The sequence below is a fragment of the Eptesicus fuscus genome, chromosome 12 (assembly GCF_027574615.1).
Source record: "Eptesicus fuscus isolate TK198812 chromosome 12, DD_ASM_mEF_20220401, whole genome shotgun sequence".
Classification (NCBI taxonomy): domain Eukaryota; kingdom Metazoa; phylum Chordata; class Mammalia; order Chiroptera; family Vespertilionidae; genus Eptesicus; species Eptesicus fuscus.
The window spans coordinates 36503829-36529664 of record NC_072484.1 but is presented as its reverse complement, the minus strand read 5'-3'; the positions used below and the strand labels follow the sequence as shown (position 1 = coordinate 36529664).

At 41.8% G+C, this 25836-nt stretch overlaps 1 protein-coding gene across 3 annotated transcripts in view; it reads left to right on the top strand.

Moving 5' to 3' along the window:
* Positions 1 to 25836, top strand: part of NDRG3 (NDRG family member 3) — an 81087-nt gene that overhangs the window by 39259 nt on the left and 15992 nt on the right. For all 3 annotated transcript variants that reach the window (XM_054724043.1, XM_054724042.1, XM_028157779.2), the window contains 6 exons: positions 450 to 555; positions 1580 to 1700; positions 4337 to 4399; positions 5573 to 5633; positions 6685 to 6771; positions 10598 to 10654. In XM_054724043.1, coding sequence (XP_054580018.1) covers positions 450 to 555; positions 1580 to 1700; positions 4337 to 4399; positions 5573 to 5633; positions 6685 to 6771; positions 10598 to 10654 — 495 coding nt within the window. The remainder of the gene's footprint in view (positions 1 to 449; positions 556 to 1579; positions 1701 to 4336; positions 4400 to 5572; positions 5634 to 6684; positions 6772 to 10597; positions 10655 to 25836) is intronic.

The window sequence follows — 25836 nt, the reverse complement described above, 5'->3', positions numbered from 1 at the left end:
GCGAGCTTCCCCCTGGACCAACAGTTCTTTTGAGACCCAATTTCAATGTCCAGTAGTTCCTTATGTGTACATGTCAGCACTGACCCCTCAGCTCTGGATGGTGGACAAATGGTGGTAATGGAGGTCTCCTTACTCAACTTGTTGATCACCTTTCCATAGCCAGTTGCAAATATATTACCAATAGATCCCTGATTTCCCCTACTTAAGGAAGTGAGCTTTGTGGATAAGAAGATACCTATTTTTCTCATTTATTTGTTTGTTGTTTTTCTGAAAGTAATTAGAAAGTAAGAATATTCTGTATAATATAACATCTCTCTGGTATGCTTATAGTTCAGAGATGTGTCCTGCCTCAGCTAGTGGGAAATAGCTTTGAATCAGATATGGTGAAACTTCAGCAACCTGGGAAGTCCATTCTGCCTTTGCTGAGACGTTGCACTCTCTTGTTACAGGAACATGATATAGAAACTCCTCATGGTATGGTCCACGTCACTATAAGAGGCCTACCGAAGGGAAACAGACCAGTTATTCTGACATATCATGACATTGGCCTCAATCGTATGTATTTGATTTTATATCTTCCCTTTGTATTATAATATTTAATCTTTGTATACTAAATATATACAAAAGAGATCCGAGTATTAGAACATAGGTTTTCTTCTCTCTGCCTTTACTTTCCCTCTTCACATTAATGGCAGGATTCAGGTTCCCCAGAAATGTGCAGGAGAATGCACTTGGGGGGTACTGGAATTATATCTCACCCCTGTCAGATTTACTAAAGAACTAAGGTTATATAATGAGCTGGTTAAGAAAGTAAAACTGAAGTCGGGGTTTGTTTGGTCTATACTTCTTTGGTTTTTCATATTTCAAGTTAGAAAATCCAGGGTTTGAATTTAACTTAGTGGTGCACTCTTTAATGAATCGATAAAAGTATTCTTGCTATGGCCTGTCATCAGTGACTTTAAGTGGACTTTTCTAGATGGTAGAATAAGATTCTGGCCCCAGGCACAGGCATGCAGAGTCTCCCTATATATTTTCTTTCGTTTCTCTGGCTTTCAGAGGAGGTCTGCATTTGAGGCTACAGTCTAGTGCTAGAGCTTTTCTGGAGAAGTGACTTAATCATGATACTAACAGGTTGGCAATTGAAGCAGCAGCCCCTCCCTTCACCCCAACCCTTTTTTAAAGATGAATGCTCACAGTCTTCCATATGATGAATGTAAGCAGCCCAAGATACTCACTCTAGCCAGGTTCTTGGGATATATTAGTGTTTCTGTGTCAGATTGAAGAATAAGGTACATGAAAAACGACAGCACTATGGGTATAAGATTATCTTGTGCAGCACCAGGATTGGTTTCTACTTTGTAGACATTGTGAAGTATTGAGAATTAATTATTTTCAAGTCATTGAGATGTCTGGTATTCAGCTTTTAGGGCAGCTTGAATCAGATTGTTCAGACACCTTTTGGTGGGTCAGTGATTCAAAGGCAGTGAAAGGGGATGATTATACGTAATTTTGTGATCAGTAGTGGAAAGTTGGGGACAAATGGAAAGCCTGTGACTTATGAGCATTTTTACTCTTGCAGATAAATCCTGTTTCAATGCGTTCTTTAACTTTGAAGATATGCAAGAGATCACTCAGCACTTTGCTGTCTGTCATGTGGATGCCCCAGGCCAACAGGAAGGTGCACCCTCTTTCCCAACAGGGTAAGGCCATGAGCAAGATCTTTTGGAAGACATGCACTCAGAAAAACAAATGGCTGCATGCATTCCAGCTGGATTTTTAAATCCTCACTCGAGGATGTGGATATGTTTTTTGTTGATTTTTGAGAGAGAGAGAAACGTCGAAGTGGGAGAGAAACATTGATGAGTTGCATCCCGTGTGCCCCAACTGGGGATCAAACCTGCATCCTTTCGGTGTACAGCACAGCACCCAACCATCTGAGCCACAACGGCCAGGGCCCTTGCCTGCTGATTTTAGCACAGTCTACAGGTTATACTTATCAACCAACTATTCTCATATTCCCTCTCCTTGCCCTGAGAGGACTGTTATATGCAATGTGTTGAGGAAAACTGCATGTTTTTCCATATCCAGAAATGGCTTTCCAAGATGGGAACCTGTCTTCCTGTAATTGGTAGGCAGAAGTGTCTGGAACAGCCACTTCTCACTGTCTTTTATCTGTTCCTTTCCATCTATATCTGTCATTTTGTGTTCCTCCCCAACTATCTAGGCCCAAACTCAGATCCCTCTGAGCTTCAAAGAGTATTCCCCACTCTACCTTCCAGTCTGGTGACAGGAATTTGAATATCTGTATAGCCATTTATTCTGAGAATCTGCCCTATCAGGTAGAGGTGCATTTTTATTGGACTTGGAGCTCTCAGCCTCATCCTAAACCTGCTTTGTGTGGCGCAGGGGTCCTCAAACTTTTTAAATAGGGGGCCAGTTCACTGTCCCTCAGATGGTTGGAGGGCCGGACTATAGTTTAAAAAAAACTATGAACAAATTCCTATGCACACTGCACATATCTTATTTTGAAGTAAAAAAACAAAAGACAAAAACACCCACATGTGGCCTGCGGGCTGTAGTTTGAGGACGCCTGGTGTGGCGGAACCAGAGTCTCCCTAACTCTTCCCTGCACAGTATGATTATGGAGAAGACCTTGGGAGGAGGAATGAAAGCACAAGCTGTGGAAAGCTAATTCATCCCACCTCCCTTTACTCATCTCCAGAGCTGCCTTTGCCAGTGAAATAGATCATTGTAGACAAATAATGGCTAATACTTATATAGTATTATTTATTTATTTATTTATTTATTTATGTTTTATATTTTATTTTATTATTCTTATATAGTATTTAAACAGTATTCCTGACACTGTTTTACTTCACACTTATTAAGTCATTTTACAACACTTTGGGTTAGGTTTACTATTACTACCATTTTACAAGTAAGGAAACTAAGGCCTAGAGATAGTAAGTAACTTGGCCGAGATTCTATAACAAATAAGCAGCAGAGCAGAGATTTAACCCAGGCAGTCTGGCTGCAGAATCCATGCTATGGACTATGTCTAAGTTACTCTGTTTCTCAAACACAAATTGGCCAATAACCAGTTCATAGCCAGTAAGACTTGGATCCCATTCCTTTTTTCTACTTTGTGTACAAATGGCTAAAAAGCACTTCATCACTTAAAGCAGCAATTTTCAACCTCTTTAATCTCATGGCATATATAAACTAATTACTAAAATTCTGCAGCACACCAAAAATATATATATTTTTTACTGATCTTACCAAAAATAGGTATAATTTTTTAAAATACATTTTTATTAATTTCAGAGAGGAATGAAGAGGGAGGGAGAGAGAGAGAGAAACATCAATGATGAGAGAGAATCATTGATTGACTGCCTCCTGCACGCTCCCCACTGGGGATTGAGCCCACAAGCTTTGCATGTGCCCTTGACCGGAATTGAACCTGGGATCCTTTAGTCTGCAGGTCGACGCTCTATCTACTGAGCCAAACCGTCTAGGGCAATATAGGTATAATTTTGATTTAGTCACAATGGACAGCTATTATTGTGTTGGCTGTTGTAATTTTTTATTTGACAATCAAAGGGAAACAAGGTCAGTGCCTCTGACTAAATAATCAGGTATTACATGTTTTAAAAATTCTTGCAGCACACTGGTTGAAATCCCTGGTTTGTGTTTCAAGCAGAGATCCTTGATTCTTTAATCTCTAGGTGCTCCCTACTTTTCTCGAATTCCGAGTCTGAATCCATTCCTGGGCATGCTTGATCATTGTAGAATCCATTGGTTCATATCATGAACCAAATTTGAAGGCAATAAAGGAACCTTGTCCTATGCCTAAGTGAAACAAACAGCATTCATAATGAGGAGTCCATAATTTGTGACTATGCTTAGGCCCAGTAAAGCTTTGTTTCCTTTTGTTTTTAGCTGCCTAGAAATAAGCAGCAGACCAAGAGCTACTTCCTGAATTGATACTTACTGTTGGAAGTTTACTGTTCCTGAAACCCAACTGAAGTGATTGTTAGAGATTTGGAAATACTCTGAGAGAGAGAGCCATATTACCTGTTCTTTTCAAATGGCTTCCTCTGATCCAGGAGACTGCTCTCGAGGATATAGAAACGTGGGTTCTCTAACCTTCTGTTTAGCATGGCAGACATAGGGAGTCACATATCATGCCACAATCATTTCCAGACTCCACATCACCTCCTTTGAACCTTTGGTGAAAGAAATGCTTTTATCTAAGAACGCTGTACTTTTCTAGCTGTTCTTGTAATTGGAAAATGTGGGTGCATTCTAATTCAGACGTTATCCTTCTGGATTTCAGGTACCAGTACCCCACAATGGATGAGCTAGCTGAAATGCTTCCTTCTGTTCTTACCCACTTAAGGTAGGTTCTTTCTCACACTGTTTTGTGTGTGTGTTTTTAATTCTCACACAAGGATATGTTTTTATTGATTTCTTTTGAGAGAGAGAGAAACATTGATCAGTTGCTTCCTGTATGTACCGACCAGGGATCAAACCGGCAACCTTTTTGTGCACAGAATGATGCTCCAACCAACTGAGCCACCCGGCCAGAACCTCTCATACAGTTTTTAAGGACTTTCTACTATGTGACAGACCCAGGGAATATGATGATGAGCAAAACAGCATAGTCACTACCCTTGTGAAGCTTACATCTTAGTGGAGGAAATAATTAAACAAATAATCACAACTTAAGCTGTAGAAAATGTCAGTGGGGGTGTTGTGATAGAGAATAATATCAGGATCTACATAGATAAGGCTAGTTGGGGAATGCCTCTCTAAGAAGGTATCATCTAGCCTGGGACTTAGAGGATAGACAGGAGAGCCAGGACAAGAGGAGTTCAGACAGAAGGATGGTTATGTCCAAAAGTCCTAGACCAAGTAAGCAAGTGGGAGAAAGCCATGTGGTGAAATTTGAGAAATAGACAAGGACCAAATTACATAGGTCTTATGGATCAGTTAAGAATTTGGGATTTTATTCAAAAGACAAAGAAAAAATACTGAAGGCTTTTAACCAGGAGAGTGATAATCTAATTTGGTCTTTTTAAATGACCTCTCTAGATGTGTAAATTGAGCATCAATAATGCCGTTTGCATTTTTTTTAAAGGATTACTCTGGCTGTGGAGAAAATAGATTGGAAAGAAATGAAAGAAAAAGCAGAGAGATAGTTAAACTATTATAACAATCAAGCTTGATACTGAACATTGGGGGTTGGGGGGGCACAGATGGAAATACTTTGAAGGTAGATTATATTGGACTTGATGGATTAGATATAGAGGTGACAGGAAAGTGAGCTGTCAAGGATGACTCCCAGCCAGATTTTAGTCATTTCATTTAACCCTTAAAGTCAGCTTAGAAGTAAATGGTCATATCTTTGTTTTATAGATGGAGAACTGAGGCTCAGAAAGTGAAGAAATTTGACCAAATTCTATATCTGATAAGCATCAGGGCCAGGATTTGAACCCAGTTGTATTCTTTTCCATTTGTCATGCTACCTTCGAGTGAGTTAACCCTGTCAATATTTCTGTGTTTCATTCAGTGTGAAAAGCATCATTGGGATTGGAGTTGGAGCTGGAGCTTATATCCTCAGCAAATTTGCAGTAAGTACATGGAAGATTAGTCTCAGTACCCTTGAGACAGTGCCTAGATCACAGCTCTTACTGCTGTGTTAAGTGATCAGGTACTATTGCTTGTCTTATGTCAGTTTTTAAATAAATTTTGTCAGCTCCAGGTGCAGTTTGTATAAAGCCTTGCTTCATGTTTATAGTACCTGAAAGATCACAAATGAGAGCAGTACATCATTAATAAAAAGTAATTTTTAAAGAATACTTACGATAGAATTTTGTATAGCCATTAAAATTTTATAAGAAGAGCTTGTAATTATGTGATTCACATATACTAAAATGTTAAAATTAAAATACAGGTTCACATAAAATTTGTCATATGCATAGGAAAGGACTAGAAGGAAATATACCAAAATATTGACAGGGATTGATGTTGTGTGGTAAGATAATATGAAATTTTGTTTCCTGCTTTTTATAATTTTTCTGTTTATCAAATTTTCCATAGTGTGCATAATCAGTGTAATCAGAGGAGGGAAAGTAAGCTAGAGGGTTTTGAGTTTACATAGAAATGTTCCTATTGATTTTTATTTAAGAAACTTTTTTCAAGTGCCTCCTAGGTGAGAGGACAGTCTTCTTTGGATGGTATATCATCTATTCATGTGTTTTAAAAAAACACCTTAAGAAGCCCCTATTGGGAATAAAGGTATATGAATGTGAAATAGCCAGTTTAAGCCTCATCAGCCCCTTATGCCAAGTAGTTCCAAGGGCACTTCCCCCAGCAGGGAAGACCTACCAGGAGCTAATCAACTGCAGAGATACCAGGTGCCTTCCTCTGCTCTAGAAATCTGTCTCTCCCAGGGATCCTTGCAAGGCAAGATTATTTGACACAATTTAAGAAACTGGTTTTCCAGGTGCTAAGCCAGATTTAAAGACCTATTTTTCTGAATAGCCTCCCTTACACCTCTCAGAAGTCTTACTTTCAAATCTGCATTAAGGCATAATAAAAATTAATTAACCCTGCTCCATTATTTTTGGGAGTATGCTGGGAGTGGAACTTTCATACTGTTGTCTTTGTCTTCTTTTTCAGCTCAATTATCCAGAGCTTGTGGAAGGCCTTGTGCTCATTAACGTTGACCCTTGTGCTAAAGGCTGGATTGACTGGGCAGCTTCCAAAGTAAGCACCAAATGGTGTCTGTTGGCTTATCTCTTGGTCCCTTCTCAGAATGACTTACCTGTTTTATTTTTATTTTTTTCATTGAGGGATATACAGTTAAGGGCAAGAAGTTTTAAATACACAACTTGATAAATGTTTACATTTGTAATCATACCCAGTCAATATGCAGAATAATTCCAGCTCTGTTCTTTTTTTATATATATATATATTTTATTGATTTCTTACAGAGAGGAAGGAAGAGGGATAGAGAGCTAGAAACATCGATGAGAGAGAAACATCGATCAGCTGCCTCCTGCACACCCCCCACCGGGGATGTGCCCGCAAGCAAGGTACATGCCCTTGACCGGAATCGAACCTGGGACCTTTCAGTCCGCAGGCCGACGCTCTATCCACTGAGCCAAACCGGTTTCGGCTCCAGCTCTGTTCTTAATGCTTCCATTCCCAAAATAACTGTTACTCTGACTTCAATCACCATAGATTGGCTTTATCTATTCTTTTTTTAAAAATATATTTTTATTGATATCAGAGAGGAACAGAGAGGGAGAGAGATAGAAAAATCAATGATGAGAGAGAATCATTGATCAGCTGCCTCCTGCACAATCCCTACTGGGGATCGAGTCTACAACCAAGGCATGTGCCTTGACCAGGAATCGAACTGTGACCCCCCTGGTTCACAGGTTGACGCTCAACCACTGAGCCACACCGGTCAGGCAAGTTTTATCTATTTTTAGACTTCATAATAATACTCAAATAATGTATTCTTTTGTATCTAGTTTTTAAAATTCATTATTGTCGGTCTCATTTATGTTGTGTATAGCAGTTCTTTTTAATTGTTGTTTAGAAGTCTGTTGTGTGAATTATTATGTGGTTACTATGAATAAATCTCCTGTACACATTCTTTTATCTGTCTTTCATGGACATACACATTCATTTCATTTGGATCTGTATCTAAGAGTGGAATTGCTGGGTCACAGGGCAATTGTCTGTTTAGTTTTAGTAGATAACTGCCAATGTTCCAAAGTATTTGGCCAATTTACTTATCAGTAATGCGTGAAAGTTCATTATTCCACATACTCCCCACATTTGATAGTTTATTTATTTATTTATTTTTAACTTATTGATTGATTTCACAAAGAAAGAGAGAGAGAGAGAGAAAGAAACATCAACTTGGTTTTCCATGTATTTATGCATTCATTGGTTGATTCCTGTATGTGCCCTGACCAGAATCCGAAACCTTGGCATATTGAGGATAGTCCTTTTAATTTTTATAAAAGATGAGTAGTTTTATTTGTAATATTAATTTGTTTTTATATGGTATCCAAAAGCAAAATAGCTTTCATTATTAAACAGTTTTTATTTATTTATTTTTATTTTTTAAAATATATTTTTATTGATTTCAGAGAGGAAGGAAGAGGTAGAGAGAGATAGAAACATCCATGATAAGAGAGAATCATGGATCGGCTGCCTCCTGCAAGTCCCCCACTGGGGATCGAGCCCACAACCCCGGCATGTGCCCTTGACCGGAATCGAACCTCGGACCTTTCAGTTCACAGGCTGATGCTCTATCCACTGAGCCAAGCCGGCTAGAGCTAAACAGTTTTTAATTGTAGCATCTATTAAATTTTAAGCTGTGCTTATGGGTAAATAAAACTTTTTTTTTTTGGGGGGGGGGTTGTTTTGTCTTTTTTAATCCTCACCTAAGAATATGCTTATATGATTTGAGAGAGAGAGACACAAAACAATGTGAGAGAGAAACATTGATGGGTTGCCTCTCATATGCACCTCAACCTGGATATGTGCCTTGACCAGGAATCCAACCAGCAACCTTTTTGGTGTACAGGACGACGCTCCAACCAACAGAACCATCTGGCCAGGGCAAAACTGGGTTTTAATTTGTATTTCCCTAAGGGCCCATGATGTCGAACACCTTTTTTAAAACTTACTGGCCACTTGAATATCATTTTATGATGTGACCATTCAAATCTTTTACCCTTTTTTAAAAATTATTATTAAATTGGGTTGCTGGTCTTTTTCCTATTGATCTATGAGAGTTTCTTGCATATTCTACATATGAATCCTTTGCTGGTTGCATGTAAATCTCTTCTCCCAATCTATGGTTTACATTTTCACTCTGTTGTTGTTGTTAATCCTCACCCGAGGATATTTTTCCATTGATTTTTTAGAGAGAGTGGAAGGGAGAGGGAGAGACAGAGAGAAACATCAGTATCAATGTGAGAGAAAACACATTGATTGGTTGCCTCCTGACCAGGGCCAGAGAACCTGCAACCGAGGTAGTTGGCTGTGACTGGAATCGAACCCAGCACCTTTCAGTCTGACAGGCTGATGCTCTATCCACTGAGCCAAATCGACTAGGGCTGTGGTCAGCAAACTGCAGCTCGAGAGCCACATGCAGCTCTTTGGCCCCTTGAGTGTGGCTCTTCCACAAAATACCACGGCCTGGGAGAGTCTATTTTGAAGAAGTGGCGTTAGAAGAAGTTTAAGTTTAAAAAATTTGACTCTCAAAAGAAATTTCAATCGTTGTACTGTTGATATTTGGCTCTGTTGACTAATGAGTTTGCCGAGCACTGCACTAGGGCACGTTTTCACTCTAATGAGTGAAATTAATGAATGAGCCACTCTCTTTAATGAACCCAAATAGTTTAACCTGTGCTACTGCTCTCAAAGATGTGTGCATTGTCGTGTTTGCTATCTGAAAAATGAAGGTATTTGCTATCTAGATAGAATTCTAATATCTTTTAGAGATAGAAAGCTACAGGATATGCTAATGACCTTACAAATATAAACAATCTCAACAACAACCAGAGAGATAAAAGGGATAAGTATCGTTTTGAAATGGAAAAAATTAGGAGAAAAATGTTGAAAATGCAAGAACATTCAGTAAACATCGCAGTTTCCTCTCACTCCCTGAAACTAAGACAAACAAAAACAGGAAGAAATAAATTTGTTTCTGTCCCTTGGATGGCTTGGGAGTGTGTAAGTCAATTTTTATTATCCATAAATCCAGTGTAAATACAAAAATACAGGCAGGAATGAAGTAACTAATAGCTGTGACTTCTTGGTCTTAAATTTTCAAAGAAGTTATGGCCCCATTTCTTCCAGCCACTAACTTCAAATAAGATTATATTATTACTCTAGGAGACACTTCATTTCTTCCTGACTTGTTTCTTGTTTTCAAGTGTATTGAAAGCACTATCTCGCCGAAACTGGTTTGGCTCAATGGATAGAGCGTCGGTCTGCGGACTGGGGGGTCCCAGGTTCGATTCCGGTCAAGGGCATGTACATTGGTTGCGGGCACATCCCCGGTGGGGGGTGTGCGGGAGGCAGCTGGTCGATGTTTCTCTCTCATCGATGTTTCTGGCTCTCTATCCCTCTCCCTTCCTCTCTGTAGAAAATCAATAAAATATATTTAAAAAAAAAAAAAGAAAGCACTATCTCATGAAAATATGTGAGTCCGGCTGGTGTGGCTCAAAGGTTGAGTGTCAACCCAGGAACCAAGAGATTGTTGGTTTGATTCCCAGTCAGGGTACATGCTGAGATTCCAGGCCCAATCCCCAACAGGGGGCATACAGGAGGCAGCAGGTCAATTGTTTTTTCTCATCATTGATGTTTCTATCTCTCCCGCTCCCTCTTTCTCTCTCTAAAAAAACAAAAAACAAAAACGTATTTTAAAGAAAATATGTAACACTGAGTTGTGGTTTTGTTTGTTAGAGAATAATATATATACAGTACATTGCACTGATTTTAAGTGGACAGCTTGATAAATTTGTTTATATACTTACACCCTTGACATAATTTTTCTTTTTAGATCTCAGGCTTGACAACCAATGTTGTGGACATTATTTTGGCTCATCACTTTGGGCAGGTAAGTGCCTATTCCGGGCAGGAGAGCTGTGTTTATTGGCTTGCCTGCAAAGAAGGGGTTTACCTCAGGAAAGAAGGGTGCCTTAGAATTCACCTGATCCTAGTGGTGACACTTCCAGTGCAGTGTGAGATGCATGTGACCCAGGAAAGTCCAGTCTTAAAGAAAAAGGTAACTCAATGCCACATGGCTCTTGGCATTTGGAGAGAGATGAGTAAAGGCATCCCCCCCACCCTCCCACACACTTACTTGTTCCTGTAAGCAGCATGCCATCTGTAAATGTTTGACAACATCACGTGCCTCACCAAACATCTTTAGAGCCATAAGTCGGTCTGGGAAAGGCTTCACAGAAATAGAAATTTCAGAGAAAAAAGAAACGAAGAAATGTTAATGCTAAAAGAACCTTAGAGGTTGTCTTGTTCAATTCCTATGTTTTACTGGTGAGGAAACTGAAGTCTCCAGAGGAAATTACATGGATAACAGAGAGACGGGTCCCAGTTCTCTTTTCAGAGAGAGAAGTGAATTGAAAAATACAATTCTAACAGCAATTACAGTGTGTGTGTTTTCTACACCTCCAAGCAATTCTCAGATACCAGCTGAATCTCCTACAATTCAACTTAATTATGACACTATCTGCCTGGAGATATTGTCAGATCTCACAGCTTAAGGGATCAGTCCTACAAGACTGCACTACCACCCCTCTTCACTCCTACTTCAGACACCAGACACAAGTCCAGGTTGTCCCCCATGCTTCTGATGGACCAGCTATAGGTCCTAGGTTCCAACAACCCCCTCTTTGAGTTCAATTAATTTGCTAGGGCAGCTCACAGAACTCAGAGAAATATTTTAGTTTCTTGGTTACTGGTTTATTTTTAAAGGATATAACTCCGGTGTGGTCAGGTGGAAGAGATGCATAGGGCATGGTAAGTGGAAAGAGGCAAGGAGCTTCCATACCTTCTTCAGAACTCGCCCCTCTCTCAGAGCCTCCACATGTTCACAAACCTGGAAGCTCATTGAACCTTGTCTTTTTAGGGTTTCATTGCGGTTGTGATTGATTAAATCATTGGTCATTATCTATGGAACTCGATCTCTAGTCCCCACCTCTCTCCCCAGAGGTCAGGGGGTGAGACTAAAAGTTCACTAGATTGGTTTCCCTGGCAACCAGCCCCCATCCAGCAGTTACTTAGGGGCTTTCCTAGTCACTTTATTAACATAACAATACACATTACTTGCTCTTTTTACTTCTGAAATTCCTAGGGTTTAGGAGCTCTGTGCCAGGGACAGAATGTAAACCAATAATATGTTTCTTATAAATCCCAATATCACAGGTGACCTAGGAAGCAGTGAGGGAATAAAGAGCAATAAGGTTAGGAAACTGTGAGGTATCTGGAATGGGGAAATGAGAAAAAATAAGTAGGAGTAGTAGTCTCTGTGTTGGAAGGAAAATGATAGATGGGGAGAAAACTAGCATTACTGAGTACTCATTATATATAAAGCACTTTGATGAGTACTTTAAGGTACAAACTCAGTTATTTTTCACATAGTTCTATTAGATTTATTTATTTATTTAAATATATTTTTATTGATTTCAGAGAGCAAGGAAGAGGGAGAGAGAAAGAGAAACATCCATGATGAGAGAGAATCATGAATTGGCTGCCTCCTTAAAGTCCCCCACTGGGGATCAAGCCCACAACCCGGGCATATGCCCTTGACCGGAATCCAACCTGGGACCTTTCAGTTCACAGGCCAATGCTCTATCCACTGAGCCAAACCGGCTAGAGCCTATTAGATTTATTTTAAGATGGAGAAACTGAGGGCCAGAGAGGGAACATAACTTGCCACTATTATCCAGATAGAAGTGGTTTGAATCCAGGTCAGATTAACTCCAAAGTTAATAATTTTTTTTTTTTTTTAATATGGATTTTAGAGGGAGAGGAAGGAAGAGGGATAGAGAGATAGAAACATCTATCGCTACCTCCTGCATGACCCATACTGGAGATTAAGCCTGAAACCTGGGCATGTGCCCTGACTGCATGGGTCCATACTCAATCACTGCACCACATCAGCTGGGCTTTCTGTTACTTAGATTATATTTTATCAAAGTTACAAATTCACATATCTTTTAGAGTAGAGAAGTTCTACAGAGTTTATTACAAAGAATCTGCCACGCCAAAACCGGTTTGGCTCAGTGGATAGAGCGTCGGCCTGCGGACTGAAAGGTCCCAGGTTCGATTCCGGTCAAGGGCATGTACCCTGGTTGTGGGCACATCCCCGGTGGGGGGTGTGCAGGAGGCAGCTAATCAATGTTTCTCTCTCATTGATGTTTCTAGCTTTCTATCCCTCTCCCTTCCTCTCTGTAAAAAATCAATAAAATATATTTTAAAAAAAAGAATCTGCCACCCATTCTATTTCCTACTACTTAGGTCCTTTTGGCTGTTTTGGGCTTTGCCTCCATATTGCTTTCTTTTTAATTGAGGTATAATTTACATAAAGGGAAAAAAATCATAAGTACATCACATTGACTTTTATATACATACTAGAGGTCCAGTGCACAAATTCATGCACCAGTGGAGTTCCTCCGCCTGGCCTCCAGGATCGGGCCGAAACCGGCTCTCCGACATCCCCCGAGGGGTCCCAGATTGTGAGAAGACGCAGGCCAGGCTGAGGGACCCCACCGGTGCATAATCGGGGCCGGGGAGAGACCAGGGGAGTGCTCCAAGGTGTGTCTGGCACATCTCGCTCAGTCCTGATCCCTGGCAGCAAGCTAACCTACCACTCGGAGCGTCTCTCCCTTGGTGGTCAGTGCACATCATAGCTACTGGTTGACCTGTCAACTGTCTGCCCCCTGGTGGTCAGTGCACGTCATAGCAAGCAGTTGAGCAGCCTTAGCATATCCTCCTATCTAATAAAAGAGTAATATGCAAATTGACCCTACCTCCACTACGCCCACAAGCCATGCCCACCAGCCAATCAGGAGCGAGTTGCAAACTAACCCAACCAAGATGGCTGTGGCCACGGAAAGAGCAGGAGGCTTGGGTTTACCCAGCAATGGAGGAAGCCAAGCTTTCCCCCTGCCCTGGCCGGCCCAGGCCTCCGCTCAAGGCTACAAAGTTTCAATTATAGAAGATAAATAAATCCCAACAAAAATGGCTGCGGCCATGGAGCTAGCAGGAGGCTTGGCTCCGCTCAAGGCTATAAAGTTTCAATTATAGAAAATAAATAAATCCCAGATACCAGGGCCTCCGCTTGGGTCACCGGGGGGTGTGGCCAGCCTGCAAATCACCACAGGCCCCTCACCCAGGCTGCTCCATGCCCCAAGGGAACCCCCACCCTGATCCAGGACACCCTTCAGGGCAAACCAGCCGGCCCCCACCCGTTCACCAGGCCTCTATCCTATCTATTAAAAGGATAATATGCAAATTGACCGTCACTCCAACACACAAGATGGCTGCCTCCATGTGGACACAAGATGGCCAGCAGGGGAGGGCAGTTGGGAGGGACCAGGTCTGCAAGGGAGGGCAGTTGTGGGCGATCAGGCCAGCGGGGGAGGGCAGTTGTGGGCGATCAGGCCAGCAGGGGAGGGCAGTTGGGAGGGTCCAGGCCTGCAAGGGAAGGCAGTTGGGGGCAATCAAACCTGCAGGGGAGGGCAGTTAGGGGTGACCAGGTCAGCAGAGGAGGGAAGTTTGGGGCGACTGGGCCTGCAGAGAAGGGCAGTTGGGGGGGACCCAGGCCTGCAGGAGAGAGCAGTGCGGGGGACTAGGCTGGCAGGGGAGCAGTTAGGCATCAATCAGGCTGGCAGCGGAGTGGTTAGAGGGTGATCAGGCTGGCAGGCAGAAGCAGTTAAGGGCAATCAGGAAGGCAGGCAGGCAAGCAGTTGGGAGCCAGCAGTCCTGGATTGTGAGAGGGATGTCCGACTGCCCGTTTAGGCCCGATTGGTCCTAAATGGGCAGTCGGACATCCCTCAAGGGGTCCCAGATTGGAGAGGGTGCAGGCTGGGCTGAGGGACACACACCTCGTGCACAATTTTCATGCACTGGGCCTCTCGTCATTAGCATATTACACTTTGATTGGTTGAACAGAGGACCGGACACTTAACATATTAGGCTTTTATTATATAGGATACTCTTATGTAACCACTACCAAATCAAGATACAAAATATTTTCATCATCCCAAAAAGGTCTCTATTACCTTTGCCAACTCACTAATACCCCTCCCTGAACAAGTTATTCACTATTCCTATTAGCTCTAAAGGTTAGTTTGCCTGTTTTTGATCTTAACACATTGCGGACCAGTAGTTTTATTGCTAGCTTTACCCAGTGGCCAGATAAGTTTCTATTGAACGAGTACAAAAAATGTTTTACATAAATGTTAAAGGCACACTTTAAAATTAAATACCCATTGCATTTTGAAGTTATTTATTACATGTTCTTACAAGCTAATATCTTTTTAAAGAATTCTTGTGATTGGCCAAAAGCCTTAGAACAGAAAACACGAGAATTCTCGTGATCTGTCCACAATGTGTAATATAAATGGAATGACCATGTACACTATTCTGGATCTGGCTTCTTTTTCAATATATTGTCTTTGAGATTCATCCATGTTATTCTGTGTATCAGTAATTCATTCTTTTTATTACTGTGTAGCAGTCCATTGTGTTGCAGTACCACAAATGTTCCTATGAACATTTGGGTTTTGTCTAGTTTTGTTTGGGATGTGTTGTTAGTAATGAATAAAAAGCTGCTATGAACATTCTCATACATCTCTTTTTGGATATATGCACTCAATTCCCTTTGCCTACCTCTTTAAATATGCATATATTTCCACTTGTTGAGTTTTTAGCTGTAGGCATTTTCTTTTGGCATTCCATTATGAAAAATGATTTTTCTCTCCTACATACTTGGCCCCGTGACACACATTTGTATTTCCCACCATTCCATCCTCCCAATGTAACATAACTTGGGATTAGATCAATTTCCAATATTTACACTGTCATCCTATGTAAATATTATTCAGTGCTGAGCCATGACTGCATTCCTTTTCTGTCCAGCATTTCTCCTTTACCAGTCGATGGTGTTAGAATCCTATCTAATAAAAGAGTAATATGCGCCCTAGCCAGCTTGGCTCAGTGGATAGAGCGTCAGCCTGCGGACTGAAGGGTCACAGGTTCGATTATGGTCAAGGGCACATGCCTGGGTTGCAGGCTCGATCCCCAGTAGGTGGTGTGTAGAAGGCAGCTGATCAATGTTTTCTCTCATCATTGATGTTTCTGTCTCTCTCTCTTCTCCCTTCCTCTCTGAAATCAATAAAAAATATATTTTTAAAAAAAAGTACTATGCAAATTGACCATCACTCCAAGACACAAGATGGCCGCCCCCATGTGGTAAAATATGTCTGCCCCCAGGTGGACACAAGATGGCCGCCACAAGATGGCCTTCAGGGGAGGGCAGTTGTGGGCAGGTAGGGGTGACCAGGCCAGCAGAGGAGGGCATTTGGGGGTAACAAGGCCGGCAGAGGAGGAGGGCAGTTGGGGGAGACCAGGCCAGCAAGGGAGGGCAGTTGTGGGGGACCCAGGCCTGCAGGGGAGGGCAGTTGGGGGCGACCAGGACTGCAGGGGAGGCCAGTTAGGGGCAATCGGGCCAGCCGAGGAGCAGTTAGGCATTGATCAGGCTGGCAGGGGAGTGGTTAGGGGGTGATCAAGCTGGCAGGCAGAAGTGGTTAGGGGTAATCAGGCAGAGGCAGGCGAGCGGTGGGAGTGAGCAGTCCTGGATTGTGAGAGGGATGTTCAACTACCCATTTAGGCCCGAGCCCGGTGGGATCGGGCCCCAACAGGCGGTCAGACATCCCTCAAGAGGTCCCAGATTGGAGAGGGTGCAGGCTGGGCTGAGGGACACACACACACACCCCGTGCACGAATTTTGTGCACCAGGCCTCTAGTTTATAAATAAAGGACATGGGAGGGACACTGCAAGGTGACAATGGGAGGAAAGCACTTCCTTTCCAGGGTCTGGCCCTTTTGTTTTTAATTTAGACATAAGTCAGAGTTTCCTGGTGACACCTCAGCGGTCTCCAGGTCACACTTTCCATCCTGTGGGCTCTTTCTATGAGGTCTGATTAGGAGACAGAAAGCACATACTTTGGGCAAAGAAAATGTAAATAAAATATTGTTAACTACTAAAAGATGGTTAATTTCTCAGAGGGGGTAAAAGAAGACTCCAAAGGATCTAAAAGTAGTCCTAGCTGGTTTGGCTCGGTGGATGGAGCGTCAGCCTGTGAACTGAAAAGTCGCAGGTTCGATTCCAGTCAAGAGCATGTACCTTGGTTGCGGGCACATCCCCAGTAGGAGGTGTGCAGGAGGCAGCTGATCGATGTTTCTCTCTCATTGATGTTTCTAACTCTAGCCCTCTCCCCTCCTCTCTGTAAAAAATCAATAAAATATATATATTTTTTAAAAAGACCTAAAAGTAGCTGCTACTTCTAGGCTGAGGGAGTGTGGACACTGAAGGAACTGACTTAGTTGAACCTCCATCACCAAGCTGGAAAGTCATGTTTCTTTAAAGGAGGCATGGTTTCCACAGAAAACACAGCCAACCACTGTGAAGAAATTCGCCTGAGTATGAAGGCCATAACTGGTCCCTAGAGCCACTTACCATATGGGGGAGACATTTGTCTAAAATAAGGTCTGAGCTGCTATATAGAAGCTGCAGTTGGGTGGGGAGAGTGTGGACTGAGGGTGTAACTGCAGCTGGTCTGTGAAGGTTCCTGACATCTGGCTACTGGCTCCTGTGCTAAATTTTTAAAAAAGGACTGGCAGAGGGAAAGTGTTTATGCAGGCTATCTTCTATATTATGAAGAATGGGAGATCTGAAGTTGAGAAAGCAGAAATTGATTAACTGTCACAGGTGCTTTTCCCAAATGGCTACTGATCCCATTGGCTGGCTGTCCGTATTTAGTAAGGGTGGATCACTAAAAGGCCTGTTTGCAGGTGAGGCTTATCACTGTGGGTGATCAGACTGGGCCATTTCCTTGATGTCAATACCTTTATTTATTTATTTTTCTTACTGTCTCAGATAGGCCTCAAATTTTAATAAGATGCCCTATACACACAATTGCTACTAAAAATTGAAATAGCACATCCAAAAATTTGTTACAACTAAAATAAGAAACAATAAAGTTTATAGCTAATTCATAATTCTCAATGATAATATCAGAAGGATCTCCATCTAATAGGCAATAACTGCAGCTACATGTAAATCTTTGGCTTCTTGATTGAATCTCAAGTTCCCTCTCCTCTGGGGTTTTAAGCAGACACATGTATGTAATAACTTGAATCAGCCTTTGCGTCCTTTCTTTCCAAACACTTCCACGGTCCTCACTCCCCGTCTCCTCTTGTAGAGCATGACTTGACTCAGCCCCTGTCCAGACCCCTTTAAGTTTTTTTCTCTGTCCTGCTTTTGGGGTGAACATTTTGGTGGAAGGGAAGGTAATTTGGTACTAGGGTTGAGAGACAAGTTACTAAGTTTTTTTGCTAGTACTTCTGAGACAGCTTGAGTGCCAGCTGAATCTTCTTCACCTGAGCATCTGAGAAAACTCGGGGGTCAAGCTTCTTTGGTGAGTCCACTGGAAGTCTAGTCACAGCCTGAAGTTCCTCCTAGATTCTGCCCCCAAAGAGTTCAAGCAGAAGATGGTGCTCAAAATTGCTACAATGTAGCTCGGAAACAACCGCATAGACCAGAAACAGCGAGAAAATCCCAAATTCCAACTTGATGTCGATACCTTTAGATCTTTCTGCAGGATTAATCAGATTCCTCAGATAAACTTTGAGATTGCACGCCTGACACATTAGTATCTTTGCACCCAAATGTAGAAAAAGACAGGGCCTCAACATTCAGGCTTTAAACTTTCACTAAACCCTCCTGTTTTCAGCATGGTGTATATATCACCTGCTACCCGAGCCTGTAGTCTACCAGATCAAAGACCTTGTATTTCATCATTTCCAGTGAATAAACCTAAATACAATTAATTTTTGTATATTGATCTTATATCCTTCAACCTTGCTGAACTAATTAATTAGCTTGACTTGTTTTCATGTCATCTGCAAATAGACGTAGTTTTACATCTTCCTTTCCAGTATGGATACCTTTTATTTCTTTTCTTGCCTAAACAGAACTTTCTAGGCCATGGCTAGAACCTCTGGTACAATGTTGAATAGAAGTGACGAGAGTAGATATCTTTGTTTTGTTTCTGATCCTAAGGGGAAGTATTCAGTTTTTCATTATTAAGTATGAGGTTAGCTGTGAATTTTTCATAGGTGCCCTTTATCAGGTAGAGAAGGTTCTCTTCTGTTCCTGGTTTATTGAGTCCTTTTATCATGAAAGTGTGTTGGGTTCTGTCAAATGCTTTTTTGTGTCTATTGAGATATATGTATGACTTTTGTGCTTTATTCTTTTAATATGGAATATTACTTATTTTGGGGGGGGATGTTGAATTAACCTTGAATTCTTTGGATAAATGCTGTTTGTTCATAGTGTATAATATAATCCTTTTTCTATGTTGTTACATTTGGTTTGCTGGAATTTTTTTCTGTGTGTGTGTGTGTGTGTGTGTGTCTATATTCAGAAAGAATATTGGTCTGTAATTTTCCTATGATGCCTTTGTCTAGTATTAAGGTAGTACTTGCCCACATAGAATGAGCTGAAAAGTGTTCTTATTTTTTGTAAGAATTTGGGAAGGATTACTGTGGATTCTTCTTTAAATGTTTGGCAGATTTCACATTGAAGCCATCTGGACCAAAGCTTTCTTAATGGCAAGTTTTTATGTTTCTAATTTTATCTCTTGTTATAGATGTAATCACATTTTTTTTTATTTCTTCTTTAGATGCATGGTTTATATCTTTCTAGGAATTTGCTCAATTCATCTAGGTTATCTAATTTGTTGACATTAATTATTCATAATAGTCCCTTAATAATTATTTTTATTTCTGTAAAGCTGACAGTAATGAATCTTTCATTCCTGCTTTTAGTGATTTGAGTCTTATCTCTGTTTTTGCTGGTCAGTCTAGCTGACCAACTTTTGGTTTCACATACTTTTCTCCATTTTTTTTCTATTCTCTATTTTATTTTTTAAATATTTTATTGATTTTTTTTTCTTTTTACAGAGAGGAAGGGAGAGGGATAGAGAGTTAGAAACATTGATGAGAGAGAAACATCGATCAGCTGCCTCCTGCACACCCCTACTGGGGATGTGCCTGCAACCAAGGTACATGCCCTTGACCGGAATCGAACCTGGGACCCTTCAGTCCGCAGACCAATGCTCTATCCACTGAGCCAAACCGGTTAGGGCAGCTCCTTCTTTTTTATAGCCATGTCATATTCCATTGTGTAAATGTATCACCGCTTTTTTACCCACTTATCTGCTGATGGGCTCTTGAGCTGTTTACAAATCTTAGCTATTGTAAATAATGCTGCTATGAACACAGGCGTGCATACCAGTATAGTCTTTCGAATTGGTGTTTTGGGATTCTTAGGCTATATTCCCAGAAGTGGAATTGCTAGGTCAAAAGGCAGTTCCATTTTTAATTTTTTTGAGGAAGCTCCATGCTGTGTTGCACAGTGGCTGCACCAGTCTGCATTCCCACCAGCAGTGCACTAGGGTTCCCTTTTCTCCACATCCTCGCCAGCACTTGTTTATTGATTTATTGATGGTAGCCATTCTGGCAGGTGTGAGGTGATACCTCATTTTAGTTTTAATTTGCATTTCTCTGATGATTAGTGACATTGGGCATTTTTTCATACGTCTCTTGGCCATCTGTATGTCCTCTTTGAGAAGTGTCTATTCCAGTCCTTTGTCCATTTTTTTAAAATATATTTTTATTGATTTTAGAGAGGAAGGGAGAGGGAGAGAGAAATAGAAACATCTATGATTGATGCCCGCCCCATACTGGGGATTGAGCCCTCAACCTGGGCATGTGCCCTGACCGGGAATTGAGCCATGACCTACTGGTTCAAAGGTTGACGCTCAACCACTAAGCTATGCTGACTGGGCACTTCAATTATTTCTTGCCACTCCCTTCTGGCCTACAAAGTTTCTGTTGAAAAATCAGCCGACATTTGTATGGGCACTCCCTTGTAGGCAACTAACTGCTTTTCTCTTGCTGCTTTTAAAAGTCTCTCTTTGTCTTTAATCCTTGGTCTCCTATATAATAAAAGGTTAAAATGCAAATCAACCAAACTGTGGAATGACCGGTCATTATGATGTGCACTGACCACCAGGGGGCAGACGCTCAATGCAGGAGCTGCCCCCTAGTGGTCAGTGCCCTCTCACAGGGAGAGCACTGCTCAGCAGTGGTGGGAGCCTCTCCTGCCTCCACAGCAGCATTAAGGATGTCCAACTGATGGCTTAGGCCCGCTCCTCGCAGGCCTAAGCTGTCAGTCGGACATCCTTAGCTAAGCCATCAGTTGGACATCCCCTGTGGGCTCCCGGACTGCGAGAGGGTGCAGACTGGTCTGAGGGGACCCCCCCCACCACGCCCCCAAGTGCACGAATTTCGTGTACTGGGCCTCTAGTTTTAATTAAAATGTGTCTTGGTGTGGGCCTCTTTGGGTTCTTCTTGTTTGGGGCTCTCTGTGCTTCCTGGACATGTAAGTCTATTTCTTTCACTAAATAGGGGGAGTTTTCTTCAAATAGGGTTTCAATATCTTGCTCTCTCTCTTCTCCTTCTGGTACCCCCATAATGTGAATGTTGGTACACTTGAAGTTGTCTCAGAGACTCCTTACACTGTCTTCATATTTTTGGATTCTTTTTTCTTTTTGCTCTTCTGATTGGGTGTTTTTTGCTTTCACATATTCCAAATCATTGATTTGATTCTTGGAATCCTCTACTTTACTATTGAATCCCTATAAATTATTCTTTTTTTTTCTAAATATATTTTTATTGATTTCAGAGAGGAAGGGAAAGGGAGAGATAGAAACATCAATGATGAGAGAGAATCATTGATTGGCTACCTCCTGCACGCCCCCTACTAGAGATTGAGCCCACAATCTGGGCATGTGCTCTTGACTGGAATCAAACTCGGGACCCTTCAGTCTGCAGGCCAATACTCTATCCACTGAGCCAAGCCAGCTAGGACATGTAAATTATTCTTTATTTCAGTTAGTGTATGCTTAATTTCTGACTGGCCTTTTTTATATGTCTTAGACATTCTCACTTAGATCCTGGAAAGTCTTACTAAATCCCTTGAAGCTCTCATTAAGATCCTTGAGTAACCTTATAACAATTGTTTTGGACTCTGTATCCAGTAGCTTCTTACTTCCATTTCTTTCTTTTGTAGCATATTTCTTTGTCTCTGCATTTTGACTGCTTTCCTGTGTTTATTTATATGTATTAGGTAGAGCTGTTAATTCTCCCGGAATTGATAGTGTAGTTTTATGAAATAGGTGTCCTGTAGGACCCAGTGGCTCAGTCTCCACAGTCACCTGAGCTGGGCACTCTAGGTGTGCCCCTATATGGGCTGTGTGCATAGTCTTGTTATAGTTGAGCCTTGGTTACTGTTGGCGTCACTGGGAGGAATTGGCCTCCAGGCCAATTGGCTGTGAGGACCAGCTGCATCTACAATGGAAGAGATGCTATGCAGGAGATACCCCAATGGAGCAGGACTTGCTTCAGTGGGGCTTTGGTGCTCATTAAGTCTTCCCCTTACATGTGTAACTTGTGAAAGTGTAGAATTGTAATCTGCTATGGCCTGAAGCTATCCACCGTTTGCACTGGCTCAGGCCTCCTGAGAGGTACAAAGTCAGCCACTGTCTAGGGCAGTGATGGGCATCCTTTTGAGCTTGGTGTGTCATACTTCACCAAAAAACTGAGCATGACTCGGGTAGTGTGTCACTTGAGGAAAAAACTAACTCCAAGACTCTAGTCGCAAATGTTTCATCCTCAGGAGCAGCAAATGTTTCATCCTCGGCATGCTGACACGCGTGTCATAGGTTCGCCATCACTGGTCTAGGGCCACCTGACAGGAGCTACAGAAAGATCTGCAGGTTGCTGCTATTTGTATTGGGATAGCAAGTGCCCAGGTGAGGCCCATCTGTGAAGCAAGGCAGGCTACTGCTGGGTCTTGGGTCTTCTATTGATAGGTTTGGGGCATGCTGACTCCAGCTGCTGCTTGTTTAAGAGATTTTAGCAAAGTCTGAGCCAGGACAGCAATTCATATGGAAAAGCGGCTGCAAACAGCTTGGGTGGGGCTGCAAATTGAATGTGGCCGGGTGTCGGGGAATCACCAGGGCAGAGAACAGTGTGGGCTACTCTGATGGCAGCTCTGTGACTGGGAAGTCCCAGCATAGGAACAGTGACTCTGTGTGCACCCTGTCTGGGAGAAAGCTGACTCCCTGAGTTCCTGCCCAGATGCCAGACAGTCCAGTTTCTCCCCATATGTACCTGGATTCCCCCAAAGCCACCATCCAGCACTGGAACTCAGAGGAAGCTGGACAGTGTAAGTTTGTGTGCCAGCCCTTTAAGAGGAACACCTGGGAATCCAGCAGCCTCCATGTCATCCCAGCTGGCTTTTACAGCCCAAAGTTTATGGGGACTTCTCTTCCCAGCTCTGGAACCCTGGGCTTGGGGTCTGGTGTGGGGCTGGGACCCCCTGCTTTTCATGGGAGGCCTTGGAGATAACCCTACTGATTAAAGAAATGCCACATGTGGGTGTTGGACCAGCCTGTTCCATACCTCTGCCTCTTCTACCATCTCAATGCACTTTCTTTTCTTTTTTAAATATTTTTATTTTTATTGATTTCAGAGAGGAAAGGAGTAGGAGAGAGAGAGATAGAAACATCAGTGATGAGAGAGAATCATTGATTGGCTACCTCCTGCACACCCCCTACTGTGGATCGAGCCTGCAACCCAGGCATGTGCCCTTGACCAGAATTGAACCCGGGACCCTTCAGTCCACAGGCTGATGCTCTATCCACTGAGCCAAACCAGCTAGGGCAATGCACTTTCTTCTTTTCTTCTCTAGTTGTAGGACTTCCATTCAGCCAGATTTCAGGCAGTTCTGAATGACGGTTGTTCTGTATTTTAGTTGTAATTTTGATGTGGTTGTGGGAGGCAGCAAGTACAGGTGTTTACCTACACCACCATCTTGGTTCTCCCTCTCTTTTCATTTTAATGATGGTTTCCTTTGCTGTTCAGAAGCTTTTTAATTTGATGTAGTCCCATTTGTTTATTTTTGTCTGTGTTTCTCTTGCCCTAGGACCGTGGTCGGCAAACTGCGGTTCGTGAGCCACATGGAGCTCTTCGGCTCCTTGAGTGTGGCTCTTCCACAAAATACCACGGCCTGGGCGAGTCTATTTTGAAGAAGTGGCATTAAAAGAAGTTTAAGTTTAAAAAATTTGGCTCTCAAAAGAAATTTCAATCGTTGTACTGTTGATGTTTGGCTCTGTTGACTAATGAGTTTGCCGACCACTGTCCTAGGAGATGTATCAGCGAAAATTCTGCTTATGTGAGATGTCTACAATTTTACTGCCTGTGTTTTCTTCTAGGATTTTTAATCAAGTCTGCTAAATGAGTGATTAGTTTTCCTTCTGTTTTCCCACTTTTAAAATGTTATTGCTGTTTTCACTTTTCCTATTTGTTCTTATGAGTTTATGATTGAAAAATATTTTTATTTTTCTTGAAGGAGTAAAGCTGTATTTTAATCCAACATCTTTAATTAGAATTCTCAAATATCATGATCTTTGCACTACATAATAGTGGGTAGTGTAGTTACTTTCCTGAAGACATAGCATGTTTGGTTTTGACTGTAGACCTTAAAAACCAGTTCACAGACTTCACAAAATTCTATTCTTAGTGCACTGGGGTAGACAAAGGTGTATAATATATGGCCCTTGTACTCCAGGAGCTTACCCTGTGGGAAGAGGATATATACACACACACACTATTATAGCATGGGTAAAGAAGGATAAGTAGTAAGATCTACATTTCATTGAGCACCTTCCAATTTCAGATCTTTCATCTACATTAATAAATTCAGTCTAGTAATCTCATAATGGGTATTGTGTTATTCCCACTTTACAGGTGAAGAATGAATTGGTTTACACAAGGTTAGCAGCTAGTAACATATTAGGAGGAGACATGAAGCCAAGTGTGCCTGAGTCTGTTTCTGTTGTTTTTCTCTTTCTGTCATCCCAGGGTTCCTTACGAGAGGTAGTGTGAGGCACCTAGAGTAATTGAAAGGCAGGAGAGGTTTACTTCTGATTTTGGGATCAGGGAGGGCTTCAAGGTAGAGAAAGTATCCCAGCTGGGTCTTGAAGGGTGGATAAAATTCAACATTTTAGATTTGGGGAGGAAGGAGATCATTCCAGAAGCGGGAATAGTTTACTCAAAAGCAATAAGAAAGAAATTATAAGACATATTCAAGGGGTGTTAAGTAACCTGGGGCCAGACTTCTAGGATACCTGTGAGCGGTTGATTAGGGAAAGCAGTTACTTCTAAGGTCTTCTAACAGTGCCTGGCATGGAAGAATGAGGCTTTGAGGCTTTCATTTGAATATGTTAGAAATACTATTTTAAATAGGGAAAGCTAAGACCAGAATTTTAATAATTTCTGTAAAGCAGGAACATCCTCACAATATATAAATAATGTGTATTTAAACTGTATTTTATTTTAATATTTTTATTGATTTCAGAGAGGAAGGGAGAGGAAGAGAGATAGAAACATCAATGATGAAAGAGAATCATAGATTGGCTGCCTCCTGCATGCCCCACACTGGGGATAGAGCCCACAATCCGGGCATGTGCCCTGATCAGGAATCGAACCATGACCTCCTGGTTCATAGGTTGCTGGCTGGGCACATATATAATGTGTGTTTAATTAAAAACGTGTAAGGTCATAGGCAATGGGTTGTCACAAGGCTGATAGTAAGCAAATGTTTGTATTGCTTTGAAATGGAAACAAATAAGGTTTTTAAACATGAATAATCTCATCTTCACTAATAGAAAAAACCCACAGTGATACCCCCTTTTTTAATCTATCACATTAGCAAAAATTAAAGAGTGATTGTTTGTACTAGCCAGGCGTGTGGGAAAACAGGTAGTTTTAATAAATGAGACAGCTCCAAATGTCCTAATAAGGAATGACCCCTGCCATACTTTTAAGTGGAAAAGCAGTGTGTAAAATAATAAGTCTAACAAT